The sequence below is a fragment of the Pholis gunnellus genome (genome assembly GCF_910591455.1).
Source record: "Pholis gunnellus genome assembly, chromosome: 6".
NCBI lineage: Eukaryota > Metazoa > Chordata > Actinopteri > Perciformes > Pholidae > Pholis > Pholis gunnellus.
Genome location: NC_136532.1, coordinates 17037177 through 17058575, shown reverse-complemented (window position 1 = coordinate 17058575; position 21399 = coordinate 17037177). Strand labels below are relative to the sequence as shown.

The 21399-nt window shown below is 41.6% G+C and overlaps 2 protein-coding genes across 2 annotated transcripts; one reads left to right on the top strand and one right to left on the bottom strand.

The window, feature by feature from the left end:
• Positions 1-6608: 6608 nt before the first annotated feature.
• LOC306697012 (4-hydroxyphenylpyruvate dioxygenase-like) lies at positions 6609-12409 on the top strand (the record flags this gene model as incomplete). The annotated part of the gene is made up of 12 exons (XM_079160750.1): positions 6609-6617; positions 8480-8584; positions 8858-8900; positions 9235-9317; positions 9442-9531; positions 9641-9744; positions 9831-9908; positions 10497-10659; positions 10760-10831; positions 10911-11033; positions 11275-11391; positions 11528-12409. The coding sequence occupies 12 exons, from the start codon at positions 6609-6611 to the stop codon at positions 11636-11638; spliced, it is 1098 nt and encodes a 365-aa protein (XP_079016876.1). The 3' UTR covers positions 11639-12409.
• A 56-nt stretch (positions 12410-12465) lies between these two features.
• LOC306697010 (histone-lysine N-methyltransferase SETD1B-A-like) lies at positions 12466-21025 on the bottom strand (the record flags this gene model as incomplete). Its single annotated transcript, XM_079160748.1, has 18 exons — positions 12466-12639; positions 12738-12875; positions 13153-13272; positions 13649-13774; positions 13856-14008; positions 14319-15376; positions 16506-16886; positions 17165-17186; positions 17366-17559; positions 17662-17740; positions 17836-17952; positions 18056-18793; positions 19086-19208; positions 19626-19937; positions 20063-20175; positions 20265-20535; positions 20645-20749; positions 20888-21025. 18 exons carry the CDS (start codon positions 21023-21025, stop codon positions 12466-12468), a joined length of 4362 nt encoding a protein of 1453 aa, XP_079016874.1.
• Positions 21026-21399: the final 374 nt, after the last annotated feature.

The window sequence follows — 21399 nt, the reverse complement described above, 5'->3', positions numbered from 1 at the left end:
AAAGTATTCTTAGTTCAACCATGGTAACCCACTGGCACCTTAGATGTTATTTCTTCCTCATTAGGAGAGCAGAGCATAAACATGCACATATTAATGTACTGGTTCTGACTGGTTACTCCTATTCAACAATACAACACATTATGCGGGTAATTTAATCACATAAATGAGGTGCATTCACTATTGTAATCCTCTTTTTTTGAGCTATGGCTTTGTTTTACATGTCTTTTATTTTATGGAGTTCCTGTGATATATAAAGATCAACTGATAATTTGATAATTTGAAGCATTTGAAGGGAACTATTTTTATTGGTGTGTTAATACACAGTTGTTGTTCTAGTCAGTATTTGCAGCAGCAGAGCAGTGTGTGTGTGGGTTTGACTAAAAATGATCTATAATGCCCATGTTCATGAAGGAAGGTAACAAAGGAACATGTCACCTGGTGCAACAGTGTGGTTCATCAATGTGTTTTAATAGTTTTTTACAACAATGGCAAAGAGGAATCAGGCAATTTATTTCTGGTTTTGGATTATTGATAATAAATACAATATAGAATATCACCAGACTAATGTCACTGGCAGCACCATCACTCTGCATCTCCAGCCTGAGTTGAACACATTAAAGCAGCACACACAGGTGCCTGCTCTGAGTGCTGTCGTCAGTGTGAGCTGCCACACCCAAATGGGACATCTGAACCAAAACACAACTGCTCACCTCTCCTCAGATCTCCCTGCTGTTCAATCCCACCCAGGCAGCAACAAATGTACTCTGCAGTGTGTGTGTGTGTGTGTGTGTGTGTGTGTGTGTGTGTGTGTGTGTGTGTTCATATGCACATGTAAACAGAGATCTGACACATTCCATGACCTGTCAACACTAACCCTACTTTCTCTGTAGCATTCGTCCACCTGTTGCCAGACCATAACACACACACACACACACACACACACACACACACACACACACACGTTAGGGTAAGTATCTCTAAGTATGTTTGCATAGGTGGAGTGTATGTGTTCCTTTTTTCCTCCTCCCTCCTTATTTCTTTAAAGGTCCAACACATTTTCTCAATCAGCTTTTGAATATAAGCAATGGGGGTCGTCATGAACACAACATGTTCTGCCAACGTTTGTCCTGTTTTAGTTATTTCTCTTGAAATACCCATTTTATTATTTGCAGGATAGTCTTTGCTCAAAAAAAGAAGAAGAAGCAAAAAACAGATACCGTTTAAATGCCAATTCTCTTAACAATTCCAGCTTTTCTCTGTAGGATAATGAACAGGTAGGATTTCTGTACGAGGAACCGTCCTTTAAGCTCCGGACTGACAGCTTTGTGATGAGAAACTGTCCAGAGGATTAAGGCTCACACTGTACTGTTAATAACATAACGTGTCTGAGACGGTGGTGGTCTGAGTGTGAGTCCAGCACCAGTCTAGACAGCAGAGCCTCTGATCCACCAAGAACAAATCAGTCCAACCTGAAGCCGGAACCTGGAAAGTTTAGCAGTTTCCTTCTGCCATAACTGACTCTCCCTTCACCTCCACTACTACCATGTTTTACACAACTTGTACGTGCAGCATTTATTATTTAAGTCTTTACTGTCTCAGCTTAAATATTACAAACTATAAACTACAGCCATAACAAAAAACATGTACCATGTGAATTATAAATTAAAGTTGAAATGAATAGTCGATTACTATGGTTTTCTTATCTCACATGTTTTGGGGGTTTTGGTAGGTTGGACAGACAAAAGACTTCATTTCATTGAGCAAAATGATCTGACTATGAACATATGTATATAACAAGTGGAGAGTGTGTGCAGAATGAAGTGGAGTAAAAGTATTAAGTCTCACATAAGTAAAAGCTCCTATTGTCCTGCATTCACAGCAACATTTCTACTCATATCCCTTTCCCTTTGCTGATAGTGATCAATGGCATTCCACAGCATTTGGAAACAAAGCCAAATCACCACAAATCTTATCAATAAGGTCTCACAAATAACGGGGTATTACATGTCTAATCATGCCTCACAAAAGTGGCCACTTGACTATCCAATACATCGACACTACAGTCTCCCTCCTTGACTTCTCGCCCATATGACGGCTGTAAATTGCTACCACGTCTGCTCAAGAACCATTGAAATCAGCTTGTCTCAGTAATCTGTCTGGTTTAACCTGGAAGTGGCCTCTCACTGTAATTGTCCAGACCATGAGAACAACGGCCTAGAAAAATACAGCATTTACATGAGATCAGTGTTTTCATGGTAATGTTGTTATCTGTTGGCACGTTTCGAGAGGTGATTAGGAAATCTGGGCTTTCAAATGGATCTCCCCAAAGTCGCCTCCCTGTCATTGTTATTCACTGTTGTTCAGGGTCATGTCCGCTCCACCCGCTACGGCGCTGACTGGATCTGATGGGCTGAGGATTTTAGTCAGCTGAGAAAATATATGAGGACATACAATGTAAAGACTGGGGTTAAAATTATAATATGTATACATATGTGTCTATCTATCTATCTATCTATCTATCTATCTATCTATCTATCTATCTATGAAAGCCAAGAACCAGCTGCATGGTGCATAGTAATGAGCCCTGCTGCTGGAGAATATCGTTAGGCAAGAGATGCTGCTTCCGTGGACAGCGTGGCTTGGCTAGACCTGAATGTGGTGGGCTCTCGTCCCCTCCGGATATGGTCGCTCAGGGCCCATCATCCTTTATACACAAAGATCCTCTTCACATCCTTCTCTATCCCGTCCATTGAGAAGGGCCTGCCTCGAGCCACACGGCTCCTGTGCCTGCTTCAGGGCTAAATGCATCTCCTGTCACTGACTGGTCCCAGTGCCAGTTCAGCTGCTGGAAGCACTCAGGTGCTCAGGTCTGCATGAGTAAATATCAGACGTAAATGACAGGGTTCAGATCACCTTTCTTGCACAAGTAACACCTTCATAAACAGGGAGCGAGTACTTGCTGTTTTTAACGCTTTTTGTCAGTCATCAGAAGCAAGAAATGGCACATTTTCTGCCTGAAAGTAATTGACAGATAAAATCATTTAGTCTGTCCTGACCGTGCAGAATCAGCATCATGATGAGAAATGATTCAAATAATTCAAATAAGGCAATTTGCTCAAATTTTAAATCCATAGTGAATCATTAAAAAGTCACATCAAAGTGAAAATGGAGTCAAATGGTTTCGCACCCTTTGCGTGATGCCCCCCTTCATCTCTTCAGCACAGCTACGCATCTTTCCAGGTACCTTATGAGAACAGCAGCAGTCCTCTTCTGCTTGGCCACTGGGGAGCAGCAGCAGACCGCAGAATTTAATAAGGGAAGCGGTTACCTCACCTTCCAGCTGCTCTCTAACTTCAAATGAGTGACTTCATGGGTCAAGTACTCCTCACTGTCCCATCACTGTTTTTATATTGTACAGCTTGTTTAATGACACAAGCCTTTCCAATCATTATTCAGGGTGTTACACACATTTCTACTTTTTATATTAGCGCTCCACATGACAACCCATCAATTACAAAACAGTTTCATGTTGCTCCACTGCAGCTACAACAAGTTATAAAACTGCTTCATCACTCTCTGCATCTCTGCAAGCAAGGTGACATTAACCTGGATGAGATTCTTTACAGCTCATATAAATGAACTGCTGCCATCTGTTGGTCAGATTCTACAATTACCAAAAATATGTGTCCTCGAGGGTAAAGTGTCTCGTCACACTGTGTACTAAAGCAAATGTTTTCTTTTTTGAATTTAATAAAGTATTATCAAGGTTTTGTTTCACACTTGGTTGCTTAACAGATATATGCCAATGAGATTATTGTAACACTCATGGGACCAACGTTACGTTTTAAGTAAGTTTAACACATTAAAGCAATATCTTTCAGTCCTTTTGTGAGCAAGTTCAATATTATTTACAGTGCCTGGGTTATAAATTAAGATACTGATTTTGTTGAGGACTGTGGAATACCAGCTGAAGCACAAAAATGCATTGACTGTATTAAAGTGAATGAGGAATCTCTTTTCAAACTCTCACAACATGCTTTATTATTTCTTACAATTACAATTGCTATTTGCAAACTTTTTTTAAATTTCTACATAAAGTTAGTAATGTGGCTGAAAGTGCTGCAGTAGTAGCAAATCTGGCAAATCATAAACTGGACAGCAGTTTAGCAGGTACAGCATTAGTCATGAACAAGCATTATGAACATGAACAAGCAATAACAGAGGTTCCATTCAAATATTTGACAATTTTGACCTGAAGGCTTAGTTTGCTATCAGGACATTTGCCTAAACGATCATTATTCCGTTTTTATCTCCCGAGTTGAGTCAGTTTCCTGTTTTAGCTTTCGGCCGGACAACCTTTTTGTGCTGATGTAGTGGTGGGCAAGCTGGGAGCAGCGGCTTGCGGCTCTGGTAAGGCTTGTTGACGGGTAGGGAGAGCACTGGATCCCTCAGGAGTCGAGAGCTTGCACCCTTCGAGGAGCTCAGTGTCTCTGATTTGGCGCGTGGGCCCATGATGACTTGGGCACACGTTTTAGGGATGATGGTGGTCATGGTCCGTGTCAGGACTCTTCCTCGTCTGGATGCCAGAGACGGGGCTGCTGAAGTCTTCTGTATCTTGTTTGGACCTTTGCTCTCTTGCTGCTCTTTGCGATGTTGTAGATTGTGGGATTGCCAGCTTTGCATCTTACACTCCAAGTCTTTCAGAGACTGGTCAGTGTAGGCCCGCATTTCTTTGCGCACCTGAGAAATCTTCACTTCAAACTCATTCATTAAGGCCTTTTCACCCACCTCAAGCTTTTTTTCAAAAAATGCACATAGCTCCTCTTCCTTTAGATCCATCCCATCTTTGCTCTCTTCAGTCAGCATGTCGGCTGGTTTCTTCTCCTTGCTGCTGACATTCTTGCCCTCAGGTTCTCCGTTCACCTGTGCAATCTCCGCTTCTCTGTCTTTGACTCTTTGCACCAGCTCCAGCATGCTGCTTTTTGGGGCCTTCATACCCACTTGTGATCTGATCTGGCTACGTACCTGTTGGAAAACAGACTGCACCTTTGATTGTGTCTCCTTTTCTGCAGCAACGCTGTCTTCCAAACAATCATCTTCCAGACCGACAGAGGACATCTGCCCTTCTGTTGTAGCAGCAACCTCCTGCTGTTGCCTCTGTTGTTCACCATTCAATAGTATTTGCGGATTTAGTTCTGATGATAATTCGCTCATTTTTATTTCTTGTCTTGACAGCTGTTCTGTTCCCTTCGACTGAGCTACGACAATAATGTGGGTAGTGCTGGTGTGGGAAGGACCTGATCCACTGAGGCGTTTGTCCTCAGAGAGGCTGAATACCACGGGATTTAAGCCTACAGTCCAGCGTAATGCAGCATCATGTATGCGATAACATTTAAAACGACAGCAATGCAAGTTCAACCAGCTGAAATATGAAATCTATCAAAAGTTTTCAATTAAATGACACCATTAAAAGGCTGGAAGAACTACTTCTACACCTCCCATATCACATTATCAATTTAAATAGATGTAGTTATGTAAAGCAGCTATTATTATTTAATAACAGCTGCTATTATTTAAAAAAATATATCATTCTGACTGTACTGTTTTTAACTGTTTGTTTCACAACAGGCGTCAGCTGAAGGCGATCCAGTTAATAAACAATAAACAATCCAACACGTTATGTTCCTCTGTCTGCATGTGTGTAGTTGCATCCCATGACAATGAACCTCCTGGTAACAGCATGAAAAACAAAGATCTTCAGGGATAGTCGCAGTGGGAGCAATGAGGGGTGGGCTCAAAATTCTCATTAGTGAGCTGTTACTGGAATGTGGAGCTGTAACACACAACTAACAAACATGTATTACTCTAGTAAAGCTGCTCAACACGTGCTCGATGGAGGACTTGACTAAATATGTATCAAGAATAGGCTACTGGCCACACTTTACAAGTCTCTTAGACTATATATTGATTTGCTAGATGTTCAGACTCCATACACTTTGTGAAAGAAGTTTGTGTTTGGAGTTATTGCCGTTTCCACAAAGGTCAATGGTCAAATCTGAAAGCTGACTTATACATAATCACGACATACCGAGGGGCTACTTTTTAACTAAGTAAAACCCTAACTTTTAGTATATATAAGGACACATTTACTGATAGAATACAGGAGTCTGTCTGCAAAGGATTATTATGATGTAATATTATATCAGACATCCTCACAAGTACCTAAAACTACAATGAAACAAAAACACAACGACAAAATATCCACAGACAAACTATATAAACAAAGTATAAAAACTCTGAGACTGTAAGAGAAATGGGCACTTGGAATAAATAAAAGGTGAAATTATTGAACAAATATGAATGTTGATCAGAATTACACAACGTCAACGTTAAAAGGGCAATTTCAGATTACTTTTAAAGTTATAAATGTCACTCATATGTTAAGTCATTGCATATCATTAACTTATCAGGCAGTTCTGAGATTTTGCACCATTACTCTCTCTTTTTTTATATTTGAAAATACTATTTTGATTTACATTTTTGTAATTAATGGAACATAGCTGATGACAGATTTGGAAGGTTGTAAGAGAAGCAAAATTATACCAAACATGACAAAGGTAAACCTAGTAGTTGTTGAATTATTACAATAGAATAATCAGAGTTATTAACCAGGCATGAGACCGGTGCTGTCAGTGTGAAAGCTGCTTAGCTTCTTTTAAATCTGACATTTGTGTTCTATGATTTAAGCACACTGAGCTATCAGAAAAAAAAGTGTCTTGTTGTGTGATGAATTATTACGATTTTAACAAATCAATAAAAAAGCACTTAAAATGCAATGTGTACAAATGAATTTGATGTAACGCTACACCTGCACTCAAAGGAAGTGCTGTTACTGTATACGGCAGGCTGTAATACTGCAGCTACCAGTTGTAGTTGTGCATGTATTTTATGTATTTTCTGTAAAAATATGTTCTAGTTTTCAAATTAGAATTCAACATAACTTATCATATTATCTTCATATTGTCATTTGTTCACATATGTCATAATGGATATAGCATAATAAATTAGTAAAGTCTGATTCCATACAGCTTTTCAGATACTGCACTGTTGTGTTTTTGTGCAACAATGTGCACAAAATAAGCTGCACTTTGGGAACAGCTGAAATCCATGAATTCAACCTGTAATGTCACAAAAACAGAGTTCAACTCCTACCAATGGATTTTAGTATCAATAGTATGGCTTTGCTTTCTTTTCCGTAACTCTTTAACTGAAATAATCACAATGATTGGAATGATATACGTGGAGGAGGATCAATGAGAGGGGGGGGGGGGGCATTTGTGTTCACTCAGCTCACCCACAGCGGGCCAATGAGAGTCCTGCATGAGCGAACCTCCTCTCTCCACTTAAACACTAACATATGGCTGCCTTTGGGGAAAAAAACTTCTGTAATTCTAAATCTATGTGAAAAAGTTGTTTTGTATTTAGGAGGGATTATGAAGGGACGATATTAAATATGCAAAACAAAGTGAGTGTCAGTGCAGATAATGGTGGTATTTCAACATTTGTTCCCAAGTAGTCGTCATATAACAGGAAAAATGCCTGAAGGATCAATATAATCCCTCCTCCTCCTTCCTCTCTTCAAATATCTCCTCCTCACCAGTGGGTGTGGATCTAGAAACTTTCTTCTCTTTAAATTCAGAGATTCACTGCTGATTTCATTCTGACAGGTCACCAGCAGCAAGATGGTGAGTTACATTTCACTGTTGAATACTTTTCAGATGACTTCTTTATTATTATTATTAACTGTAATAAAGAGACCTTGTGTTTGCACGGTCATAACATCTGTCAATGTACTTCAGCATGGCTGTTGTTTTACTTTGTAATACAATGACGTCATGATGGTTTTTTTTTAATTATAGACAACATACACAGATAAAGGCGAAAAGGTAGGCTGGTAAAACTTTTGTTTGCATCAATTGTTCTATAGATTGTTTCCCTTTCAACATGCGTTTTTACTTCAACCTTCTATTTGATTTCCCCCCACATGTCCCGTTAGGGGAATGTTTTGACTACATCTGACAAAGGCTAAATATTTGTTCTCGTCCTTAGCATGAGCAGGGAAGCTTCCTCTGCTTTGATCACATAACCTTCTGGGTTGGAAATGCAAAACAGGTAAGTTAGCTCAAACTGCTCTGTGTCCAGTTTTTCCTGACACATATCTTTTCTTTTTTTTTTCTGACCAACTTTCACACAAATGAAGGAGTAGACTACACAAAGGTAATAGGTTGTCCTGAGGGGTGGAGGGGACAAAGTATGTAAAACCCCAGGTGACATACGTGTGATGCAACTTGAGTGCAGACAGCAAAAACAATCTCTCCAAAATGATTGCAGGGAAGATGAGAGAGTTTAAGGCCAATATGTGGACATCATGCCCAATTTCAGTTAACTTCTGTTGAATATAAATCATTGTCTTCAACAGGCTGCATCATATTACTGCAACAAGCTGGGATTTGAGCCTCTGGCTTACCAGGGTCTGGAGACAGACAGTCGTGACGTGGTGTCCCATGTCGTCAAACAAGGAAAGGTAAAGAATCATCAGAGCCTGGAAGTACAGCACACACACGAGACAATCAGCAAGATTTCATTTAGTGCAACAAAGCAATAATGACAAACAGTGTATTGTGCAAATTTGTTTAATTACACAACTGATCTCAAAATGTTAGTTTTCTTGAGTAATGTGGATTGTAACACTAGCTTTAAATAAATAGCTATATTGGACTCAAATTGTGACTTTGCAAATTAAATGATAGAGAAGGAGAGGCTCATGTTTTGATGCTTGATGCTTTGTATTTCACAGATCATTTATGTGTTCTCATCTGCCCTCAATCCTGGAAACAAAGGTACGTAGCCTTTTATAGCTGAAGTAGTTATTTGTGTTTGTCAAAATGTCACATGTCACTATTAACAAGGCATACTTAATAAATACGAAACTATAATTTTTAAGTTTGAAATGAACATTTTCATCAACATATGTTCCTTCTGGCATTCAGAAGGAAAAATATTTTTTAAGTTACAATTCTAAGAATATAAAACACATTTGTTTGAGAGAGCGAAAAAAGAAGTTGCCACAATACAGATCACTCATATTTTGGCAAACCGAACTTGTACTTGGTTTGATCAGCCACTGTTTTATTTGTCCATTAAAAAAAAAACATTTTTCTCATATTTTCTCAGAGATGGGCGATCATTTAGTCAAACATGGGGACGGGGTGAAGGACGTTGCATTTACAGTGCAGGACTGTGACTTCCTTGTGCAGGTAACACAACAGGTTTTCATTTAACTGCATTCTTAGCTGTTTTCTAAAGCACTATATACTTTTGAGTTTACAATTAATTGCTGTGAAGTCATATTTTTTACTGACCAAATGTCCTTGTTCACAGAAAGCCAGAGAGCGAGGTGCAGTTATTGTAAAGGAGCCCTGCACCCTGGAGGACAAGTGTGGTAAAGTCAGGCTGGCCGTGCTTCAAACGGTAAGACAAGTCTCCAAGCATGAATCCTATGAATTTACATTGAACATTTCTTTTCCATTTCAATTCAGAAAAAATGCCAGAATTGTAGACTTGCTTATGTTTGCTGCAGTATGGTGACACCACACACACGTTTGTGGAGAGGGTCGGATACAGTGGGTTGTTTCTGCCAGGCTTCCAGCGCCCCGACTTCAAGGACCCTTTACTAGCCAAACTGTGAGTGTACATAAGTCATCATAATGTTTATAAGACGATGAAGACAGAACAACAGCTTGTGTTTGTGTGCTTTTGCTCCCATGCAGACCAAGTGGAAAACTGAACTTCATTGATCACGTTGTGGGAAACCAACCGTATGATGAGATGGTCTCAGTGGTGGATTGGTAAAGAACTATCAACTAATCAACTACTTATTTCAGAGAGTTTAGAAGCAATGCTGTGTGTCACATAACAACATACTTGCTCTTCAGAGCGGTGGGTGAAAAGAGGAGTCCAAGAGTGTCTGGTTCTTACATAACTCTGCTCGGCACAAGTCAGTGATCAGCATGACTTTGCATTTCTTCAGTGGGTCTCCAGTAGTTTTCCACATCTGGATCATGTTTTTTACCCCATCATATAGCCACGAAAAGGCGGGGAAGGGCAGTTCTCTAAATGAGCAAGCTCATTGGTTGATCCAGGAAAGAGGGGTGTAACTTAGGCTGGAGACTTTCGAATGGGAAGAACCTCATGGAACTGGCTCTTAACCAAGAAGAACACTCATTCATGTTTAGCAGACTGCAATTCTCCAATTTAGATCATGAGATAATAATAGCAGCAGTTCTGGGCATGTAAAGAGTTAAAATACAACTTGTGTTGACTATGCACCAGTAAAAAACACGAAACACTTCAAATGATTTGACCTGTTTGACCCACCATATCAGGTTTGAACTTGCACCACCGCGGCTCATGATCTCTGGTTTGTGATCTAACAGGTATCAAAGAAACCTCCTCTTTCACCGCTTCTGGTCGGTAGATGACAAGCAGCTTCAGACAGAGTTTAGTGCCCTGAGCTCCATTGTTGTGGCAAACTACGAGGAGACTGTGAAGATGCCCATCAACGAGCCTGCCATGGGGAAGAGAAAGTCCCAAATCCAGGCAATGTCCTTTACACTTTCATATGTGGACTAGAAACAATTTACTGGCACAATAATGGTTAAATAACAGGTAAATCCTTTCCCTACATTTTCACTCACAGGAATATGTGGAGTACTACGGAGGTCCAGGAGTGCAACATATAGCCATGAACACATCAGATATCATCACTGCAGTAAGTCTACCAGACACTTTGGCTTCATGCATTGCAAAACACAGCGACAATGAATCTCTGATGAATCCCTTGTTTGCAGATTCGTAACCTAAAAGAGCGCGGGCTGGAGTTCATGTGTGTGCCAGACACCTACTACCACCAACTCAGGGAGAGCTTGAAAGACTCAAAGGTCAAAATCTCAGAGGACCTCGATGTTCTGCAGGTCAGATCTAAGATCATATTTGAACAAATATGGAGGAGTGATGCACCTATGAACGTCATGTTATGTTTGGTCAAAGCAGTGATTGTGTTGTTTGTCTACTTTGTAGTGTAGAGTAACTAATAACATAAGTTGCGTCAACTGCTGTCATGAGCAAACAAAAGACAACACAACTATTCAGCATCACGACACTAAGTGGAGAAATGAATTACAAATTGTATGTTGTGACCTTACTCGTGTCCAGGAACTGAAGATCTTGGTGGACTACGACGACAACGGCTATTTACTTCAGATCTTCACTAAGCCGGTTCAGGATCGCCCCACTGTGTTCCTGGAAGTCATTCAGAGACATAACCACCAGGTGAGGGCGCCACTGGATAGATAACGTTTACAAGGGATATGAAGTATACAGCACGTTATTCTATTTCAACATCTGGGCTTGGAATAGGGCTCAGTTTGCTGCCAAAACGCAACTTAAACACATGATTTATCCACAGGGCTTCGGTGCAGGAAACTTCAAGGCTCTTTTTGAGGCCATCGAAGCAGACCAGCAAGCTCGGGGAAATCTGACGATCCTGACACCAAATGGAGTTTCAAAGAACATGTGATCCCCGTCTTGCAATTGCTTTACAGTTACAGAAAGTCTAAATAACTATCAATTAACTATGAAAAGACACTTTCTGTTGAAGAGTATTCTACTAATAATGTGCCACATCAATGCTTTGATATTGTGAGATACACAATAATAATGTGCAAAGGGTGTTGTTTTTTGTGACTTGCATTTTTTTATTACAATGTGACGTATATTTTATCTGTCAAAAAGTACTTTATACGTTCATTACAATCTCTCCTGATGTTCATGAAAGATCACCTAATGAGTTGTTTATTAATCACCATTTAATCATAATGCAACACTTTCTTTTTTATAAAATGTTTGCAAGAAAACTCATTTTATTGATAGAAGCTTGACTCAAGCAAAAACACAATGTAAGCTCTCATAAACGAAAACATTTAACTATACACTTCAGTTTGGACATTTGGACCAGAAGGTCAACAGACCTTTCATTGCAACGAAGGCAATGTGTTCCGGAATGTCCATTTTTCCATTCATGTGGGAAGAGACAACGATTTGTGTTTAGAAACTGTAATTTACATTCAAATGTTGTGTTTTGTAATGTTTTATCAGAAAATTAGGATTTTGTTTTAACAGTGGTAACCAGTACTTCACACAATGATTTCATGCTAGACCTCCATTGATAATCCATTACTGTCTTGCATGCTGTTTAGGAAGAGTTATTTCACCCATTATTCACTGAGCAGCACCACCACTCGTCAGTGAGTTCCTGTATGGCCTCCAGACTGTACAGTTTTGAATAGTATTAAAATGGCTTTTTTTTTACTTCTGGGCGTCATAATCACAACACTTCCTGAGAGATTAGTTCAAGGAGCCACGGCAGCTATCTGCTCCACACAAACAAGGAATCTTTGTTTCCTCGATGGGAAACTTGTAGTCATATGTGATCTCTTCATTGATGCTTATCGGCTGTCGGGAGTATATCACTATCTTCTTCTGAGACTCCACGGTGACGATCTTTGCATAACAGTTGGGCTGCAAGACAAAAAGCGTGTTTTGCATTAACGATCTTACTAAAGGAATCTTGATCTCATCTTTAATCACTTTCATCTCCAACCACAGCTTATACTCACGTTGCAGCTGTGGTTGATAAACCTGGATAAGTTCCCAAATTTAGTGGCATCAATGATGGTGTCCTGATCAACCCGGAACAAATAGCTGCTTCCAATGCCCTCCTCCTCGTATCTCTGCTCCCTCATGTCAGCGATGACCTAAGGAGAAAGAAAACAGATGTGCCGATTCATGCGAGTGTTGTTTATCACTGTCACCCTCCTCACACTCTTGGAAAGTACCCAGAATAACCAGTGGGTCCCAGTGGCCCACTGGGCCAAGTCAGGGGAAACGAACAGGGGAGAAGCAGATTGCTTAAAAGCTTATCAGTGAAAATTGTTACTAGGGCTGAGTATCGCCATTGATACCCTTTTCACTAAGGGTGAGTGCATTATGAATTTATTACCAAGCCTTGTAATAAGTTTAAGTTTGTCTTACCTGTCTGATGATTTGGCCCACATACTCAATCACCATCTCATCTGCTGCTATTGGCTCCATTGCAAACAGGCCCCACTCATGAATGTGACTCCGGCTGAAACGAATCCTCTTCTTACGGAACTGATGTATGTTGTGACAAAATAAGGCCATTTGTTAACACAGGCTCCGACTGCTGCAAATGCTGACATGACAGTTTACTCCTTTCAGGTAATCATTCAATTACTGTCGTCCACCTCGGCTAGAAAATCCTGACCACAACAAGGTGTGTGCATATGGACAGACATGGGACTGTTTTATTTTATTTGTTCTCATATGTTGACTTTTCAGTGTTTTGAGCATTAAACAGACCTGGACTTGCACACTGGTAAAAGATTGTTTTTGTTCTATTCAGATAAATAAAGTATATGCGGTTTAGGAATGCTAGCAGTTGACAACAAATTCCTATTAAATCGGGTTCAAGCATTTTGCAGTTGAGTGTAGTTATCGAATATTTTACCTTCAGCTGGTTGAACTTGACCAGGTCACTGTCACAGCTGAAAGAGGACAGCAAGCGACGCTGTTCAGACCTGAAGTCAGATCCAGCACGCAGTGAGACCGGTGGCTGAGCTGGGATGCACATTCCCTGCTGAAATATATGTTGATATTAAGCACTGAATGGAATAAACTGGGCAGAGAGATCCTCACAGTTTCCCCTCATTAATACCTGAGTACTTGTAGATGGAAGCTCAAAGGCCAGCTTTGCGTTGTATTTCATCTTATCTTTCCTGCTAATTTTGTAGAATCCTTCACTGCGAGCAGAGCCGGTCCTGTGTTTTGGCTGCCAGGATTCATGTTCCCCACTCTTCTCTGTGACGACCTTTGTCAGTGAGCAGCAGTTAAGGATGTAAAGCACAGATTACTTACAATACTGTGTGTCAAGCACATGAGGTTACTGATTTATCTGAATTCATTATTTATGTGTAAATTGATGTTTCAATGGCAAACCTTCCAAGGAATATGCAACAGAACTGCACACTTGATATTTTACACACATTTAACACATTACTTTAGGGAATTAATCTCAGCCATTTGTGTATTGGACATGATTAAATCTAAGAATACGTTATCAGTTACTTAGTTCGCTTTGTGTAATCTCCTGTTGACCTCATTTAATTTCAACATGACACTCTGTTAAAAAGGATATGAGGGTGAGATGTCCACAGGGTGTCACTGATCCACCCCAAGCCATTATCCCGCACTTGCAGCCTTTCATATGTACACTGCAGCAGCCTTTCGTCTTCTTCATCCAGGCCCTCCCTCCAAACACTATGCAGTATCCTCCTCTCCTCACACAGTGAGCGCCACCTGTGAAGATGACCGTGAGAGGTGAGAGAACCAGTCAACCTTTTCAGCGATCTCCGCCGATGATGGATTCTCCACCTCCTCTTTAGCCTCCTCCACTGTTTTCTCCTCAATGAGGAGCTCTCTGTCTCTCTGCCGTTCTCCTCATCCAGGAGCCCAGGCATGTTCTCCAGTCCCTGCAAGGGCTTCTTCTTCACACCTGAATCGATCCGCGTGCCCTTTTCGTCGGCAGAGTCGGATGAAGAGAGGCTGCATGGAGAGGACACTGAGATGGGAGACCCTCCGAGGGAATCATATAACGGGGGCTGAAAGGTCGTCACCCTTTGTGTTTTCCTCCGGTGGACTATGGCTCTTCGGGGAAGGACGATGTCTCTTCCAGGAGTCTTTGGGGCCGTGACATATGGATTGCTAGACAGGTGTGGCACAGGTGGTGGGCTACAAAGAGTCTGGCACATCGCTGTGCTACCTGATGACATGGTTGTCTCTCTGCCCGGTGTTGCTGGAGCTCTCCCAGAATTATCCTGCGTCCGTCCACGTCTGTCCTCTCTACCAGGAGTTTTGGGCATATCCTGGTATGATGGGTACGAGGCCGGGGGATCAGAGGGAGCTAGATTGAGCTCGGTGCCTGTCGGAGAGAGGGAGAAGACTTCATCGGCCGAGTCCTCACTTTCCAGTTCAGCCACTATCCCCTTGCCTGGTGTTTGTGGTTGTTCCACCTCCTCCTCAGGGGACGCGGGTTTGCTTCTCATCAGAAGATCAGGATCACTGTCCAGAGAGCAGCCAGTCGGAGTAAGAGGCCTCAGGTTTTCTATGTTCCCGGATGACTCTTCCTCTTCCGTCCAGTCAGGGCTTTCCATCTCCACATCAAGGTGTAGCTCTGCTGCTACACAGATAAATAAGAATGTATTACAAAATCATATTTTAACCACTATTTTCTCCCAATACTTTTGTTCCATTGTTCACACAATTTACCGTGAAACTGTGTACACACCAGAGGAGGAATTGTAATAACTTTGAATTTGTTTTTGTCCAATATTTACATCTACTTACAATACCTACTTACTAAAAATACCTGCAGCGCTAATGACATTCCCATCAGCCTCAGCCTCAGCTGTAGTTTGTGTTTGTTGCTAACTGGCAAATGTTAGCAAGCTAACACACTAAACTAAGATGGTTAACATGATAATCGTGACACCAGCTAAACACCAACATGCTAGCATTAGACTGCGAGCATGCTGATTTTAGCATTTAGCTCAAAGCACCGCTGTTCCTAATTACAGCCTCGCAGAGCAGCTAGCATGGCTGTTAAAAGTTACTAGAATGATCTGTAAACATGACACTCATGCACTTGGAGGATTAATACTTCATACCTACTGTATGTCAAACAATATCTCCTAAACCTTTACTTTTGATTTTGTCCCAATTAAGGGCCAGAAAATTGGGATCTACTCGAAACAGTAACATGTTAAATTAACCATTATTTACACGTTGTTAATTGATAGTCAGTTAAACTTTACAAAAATAGCTGATCAGGAGATGATAACAATTGCATTGTGATGATATTAGTAAACTATTTGTTAAGAGTTTATTGTTGCACACACATTATAGCATTCATATACTATATTAAATATGTGTTAATGATGACCAAATGATTTGTAAACCTTTAAGAAATAATTTGTAAAACATCTCTTAACGTTACAAGATGGAAAAGAAACCAATTATCAGCCACTGACAATGTATTATCTATCTAAATAATGTTTGTATATGCTTTACAAAGTATTTATTAACCATTTGACAAAGTCTTATCATCAGCAGTTGCAACTGTAAAATGTTTATAGGTGGTTAATAAATACTTAATACAGTATACAAAACTGTTAAAATACCATAAATCATAACATTACTAATAATTTGTAAACATTATAAATTATAATTTTCTTGTTCGTTAACAGTAAAATAACTATTAACTACCAATTTAACACATTAATGATGTGTTTTAGTCTACTATACAGCACCTGGACGTCCTGTAGGTGACAGATGGTTCTGAGGTTCGCTAGTTTGGAGCTCCATCATGACATCCGAGTCACAGGTGTCCTGTTGACAGGATGTGTACTGGTTCTCCTCAGTTTCCTCCTCATGAGATGGACCTGACCAGTCCTGAAGGCCCAGCTCCAGCTGAGCTCCAGGGGTTAGCGGGGCTGAGGGGGTGACGGGGGGCTCAAGTTCCATCGACTCTTCATCGGACGATATGATAATACACACCTCCTCCATTCCTTCATCTTCCGGACTGAGGTCAGAGCAGGACGAGTCCTCAAAGCTCTCTGAGAACGAGTCAGAGGAGTCAAAGTCTGACGAGTACTCACTCTCCTCTGAGGAGCTGCTCTCTGAAGAAGTATCTGTAATTGAAACAAAGAAACATAGAATATTTACTCACAGGTATGTGAATGTTCATAAGTGTTCAATGTTCAAACTGTTTGACCGTTTAACGAACCGCTACCTAAGCACAGCACTCCATCACTCGTTTGGAAGATGACAGCATCTTTATCCTCTGTGGGTTTTTGAGCCAACTCCTTTTCTTCCTCCGGGTGACTATCGTCATCATTGTCATCATCACCATCATCATCGTCATCATCATCACCATCATCATCGTCATCATCACCGTCATCATCATCACCATCATCATCATCTCTGTCACACTAATTAGAGCACAAGTTATATTATGACATCTTAAGAATGTCATACGTTCAGCATATAGACTATAGATCAAGACGTGATTTAGTTCATTTGAAAGCAGATTGTTGTTTTGAAAACTAATTACAGGATCTAAACGACATGCTTCATTTGTAGTTACTTTTTGTTCAAAATCTGTATTCACCAGATTTTGAGGATCATCATCAACTGGCACAATAGCCTCCACTTTGTCTGATGCTGTTTCTTCATCTTGAAGTGCGTTTTCTTCATCTTTCCCATCGTCATCATCATGATCACTGTCGAGCTCGTGTGGTCTTGCATGTCTGCGTTTGGCTCTCTCAGAGGCAGGTCTCGCTTCGTCCTCCACCTGTTTCACATCTTCATGGAAAGAGAGCCACACAGTTGATCAAGCTACAGTCTAGAAGAGACAAATGAGTTATAATGTAGTAAATGAGGGTTAATTGCATTAAAAGCACTAACCTGAGCTTTCGTGAGTAGAACACAACCCATTTTCTATCTCTTCTGATGTAGCAGTATCATTGGCTCTTTTCCTTTTTACCTGTATAACAAGTTATTTTCCATTACATTCATGTATGCATCACTCAGAGGTTGAATGGTGCTGTTTTTCATATAACAGTAAGTACAATAGTTTACCTTGAAGGAGGGCAGTGGAGGTTTTTTGACCTTGCCACTGATGTGACTTGGGGGATTTATTCGTTTGTTCTTCTCTTCAACACTTGCTGCTCCACTTTTCAAAGGAGGTACTTGTGTCTTATGAATTAAACAACAATAATAATGAACCCATTGGCTTCAAACGGTGAGACATTTTTTTCTTCATTTCATTAACCATTCTATGAGATAATAAAGAACTTACCTTTCTTTTCTTCTCTTGGCAGTCCCACCAGTCCTCAAATGCCTTGAAAGCGACCCCTTCAACCATTCTACGTGTCATGTCCTTCTTAATGATTGACTTCAGTTCATCCATGATGACTTCTAAAACTTTATCTACTGTGACCTTATGAGGGTTTACCCACACAGGCGGGTAGTCTGGGGGTGGCACAAAGGGGTTGAACCTGGGGAAATGTGGAGCGGGCCAGGGTGGTCCAGGGAACGGTAAGGGTGCACCCCCATGCATTGGAGGATTCCCCTTATCCAAAGGGACTGCAGGACGCATGGGTAAGGGGTAGGTGTGCACAGGGGGAGGAACAGAGGGCAGCACCATCAATGCTGGAGGGGGTCTGAGAAAAGTTGGTGCGGGAGGAATAGAAGAAGGAGCTGGAAAAGGTGGAGGAGGAATGGAGATGCCGGTGTGATGGCCCGGAGGTGGGATCCAACCTGGAGGTGGGATGGGGATGGTGCCATTTGGCAGCCGAGGTGGGACAGGTGGAGCAGATGGGGGAAAGGGAGGAATGGGGAAAGGGAAAGGGGGGACTGGTGGTGGGAAGCACCCATACTTAATGGCAGGAGGAGCTATGGAGGTACAGAGTTGAGGAGTGCTATTGAGAGAAAACGACAGAGGCTGAGGAAGAGAGGAGCTCTGTTTTGCAGGCGTCAAAGCTCTGGAAGGTCTGTTATTTGAGTGCTTCTTATTCTCATTTGCTGCATGACGATCCTGAGAATGTCACAAACAAATATGAGTGACTAATTTGCGGCACAACATAAATACCTTTATACCAACATAATAACTACTACTTTTATTGTCATCACTTGTTTATGTAAATATCTGGAGGAGTTACCTCTGGACGTGAGAAAGACTGGAACCTTTCTTCCTCGTTTTCGTGGTTTGCGTGAGCCTTCCTCTCAAAATGTGTGAGATCAGATGGAGTCTCTGAGTTTCTTGTTAAAAACAAAACAGCTTGAGCAGTTTCGTCCTCTTCATTTTCAGCGAGTGGTGTTGGACTGACATCCACCAGATCGCCGTAGGAGTGCTGGTGGCCGGTTGTGAAGTCACAAGACGTCAGAGTGCCACCAAGCGAGTCATCCGAGAAAGGGGAGGCATTGGCGGAGCAAGGTGAAGTTGGGCTGTCCTGAGAGTGCACATCAGCCTCATAAGTCTTTCTATCAAAGTATGGAGGGTCAGAAATCTGACTGTTTATCAGCAAACTTTCAATGCGTGAGTCCAAACTCTCTACCTCTGGCTGGGGGCTACTAGAGGAACAGTTACCAGCAGATGGAGATACGTCTGATATGCATGCACGGTCATCATGTGGGGAGGATGCTGCTGTCTGCCGGTCAACTGTGAAATTAATGCTCACGATGCTAAAAGAACTGTCTCCGGACTCCTGACACGGGGAGGCAAGGTTAAAGGAAGCGTCTGTGTTATTGTGAGAAGAGGATTGTGCATTGTGACCCCACAGAGCAAGCTGCTGGCTGCTAGTTTGTATTTGGGTAGAGTGTGGGGCCTGTGGTTGGCAATGTTTCAAAATAAAGTTGAAATCTGAGACTTCACCAGATCCCCTGTGATACCTTGCAGGTTTGCGATGGCAGAGCTCACGCCTCAAAGGTTTGTGAACACTGTAGGTGGAGGGCTCCCCCTGGAGGACTGGAGTTGCCTGAAGGCTGGAGTAACAAGAGTCCTGGGAGAGAGGAGTTGCAGACAAGCAAGGAGTACGGGGGGTTCCCTGAGAACGTGGCGTAAGCCGAAAGCTGCAAGGTGTATCCTGCCAAATACTGGAGTAGGCTGTGTCCAGAGAGAGGGGTGTGGCGATGCTGGTGGGGCTGGAGATACTCCCTCGTCGCTGTGTGGCTGTGCTGCCCTGTAAGACATGGATAATACAGAGGAAACAAGATAACCGCTGAGAAATATTATCCCTAAAATAAATATGAATTCAACTGGTTCAACTGATTACATCACAATTATCAGCGGATGTAAAAGGTTTACCAGCAAACTGTCGATGAAGCTTTGAATAGCTCGCTCGTTGTTGCCCACTGGCAGCGTCCACGGAGTAGGAAGACCACGTAAGAGGACCTGGAGATACCGCGCCCTGTTCTCTCCTGAGGAAGGTTGCAATCAATCAACAAATTCAGCTAAATTCATATTTATACAATACATAAAAAGGTGTGAGGTATTCCTTAGTAATTACCTTTGGGATCTATTTCCACATGAATAATGTTTCCCATCACTGACGTCTGATGGAGGTGCTGAACAGCTTCCTTCGCAGCCCGCACTGTGTCGAAGACGACTTTTGCGACCCCTAAATGCTTCTTGTTCTTAGGGTTGTAAAATATCTCCACGTCTTCAATGTTCCCATATTTACTGCACATATTGGTCAAGAACGTTTCCCTCACATTGTCGTTCAACCTGGAAAATGTCACTTCTTTGGGAGGAACAGGGCCAACATACCATTCATCAAACTGAAAGGACATAGGTAAACAACATTTATTATTATTATTATTATTATTATTTATATTTATATTGTATCTGTGTTGCTATAATGATTCATATGATGTCTATAAAGATTACCTTGAATTTAGAACTCAAAAGGTCAGTCTTGCTGCATTTGCTCCACAGGCGGCAGACGCGCGGATCTCTGACGGTCTCCACAGGAAACAGACCTAAGTCCTCCACCTGTTGATGTAAACAACGCGCATCACTATAATGGAAAACATGCTTGCTTGTTTGGCGCAATATTATAGCGCGAAAATATGCTGCCAAGCAATTCATCTAAGACAGACAGACAATACACAGATATTGAATAATGCTCACGGGTATGTTAAACTGTTGTCCATCAAAACGGTACACTTTGTACAGTCCTTTGGTCAATGCAGGGTCAATAATCAACTTGCAACTTCTCCAGTGCTGAGGCGGTGTCTCTCTCTCAGTAGTTTGTTGTTCGCTTTCCATCACATTCGTCAAAACCTTGGAAATATGACACAATAGCACGATAAACATGGCTGTTAGCTCGAGCTCACCGCAGGTTAACACGCCCCAACAGGTGATGGAGAGCATCACCTGTAACGTTCTCCTTCTCTAAGAGATATACCTGGTTGTGACACGGAACACGGTCAAAACACTTCAAGTTAAGTCGAACAAAACAATGTTTATCTTGCTTACCTGTTCAAAAGTTGTATCCTTTGGTGGAGCAACATTGTGGAAAAGCTGCTGTGATCTTCGGTGTTTTCACACTTAGCCGCACAGGTTGGACATCGGATCCATCCGCCCGGAGACAGAGACGGAATATAGATCCGTCGGTGAGGCGGAGGAACACAAAGCGTTGG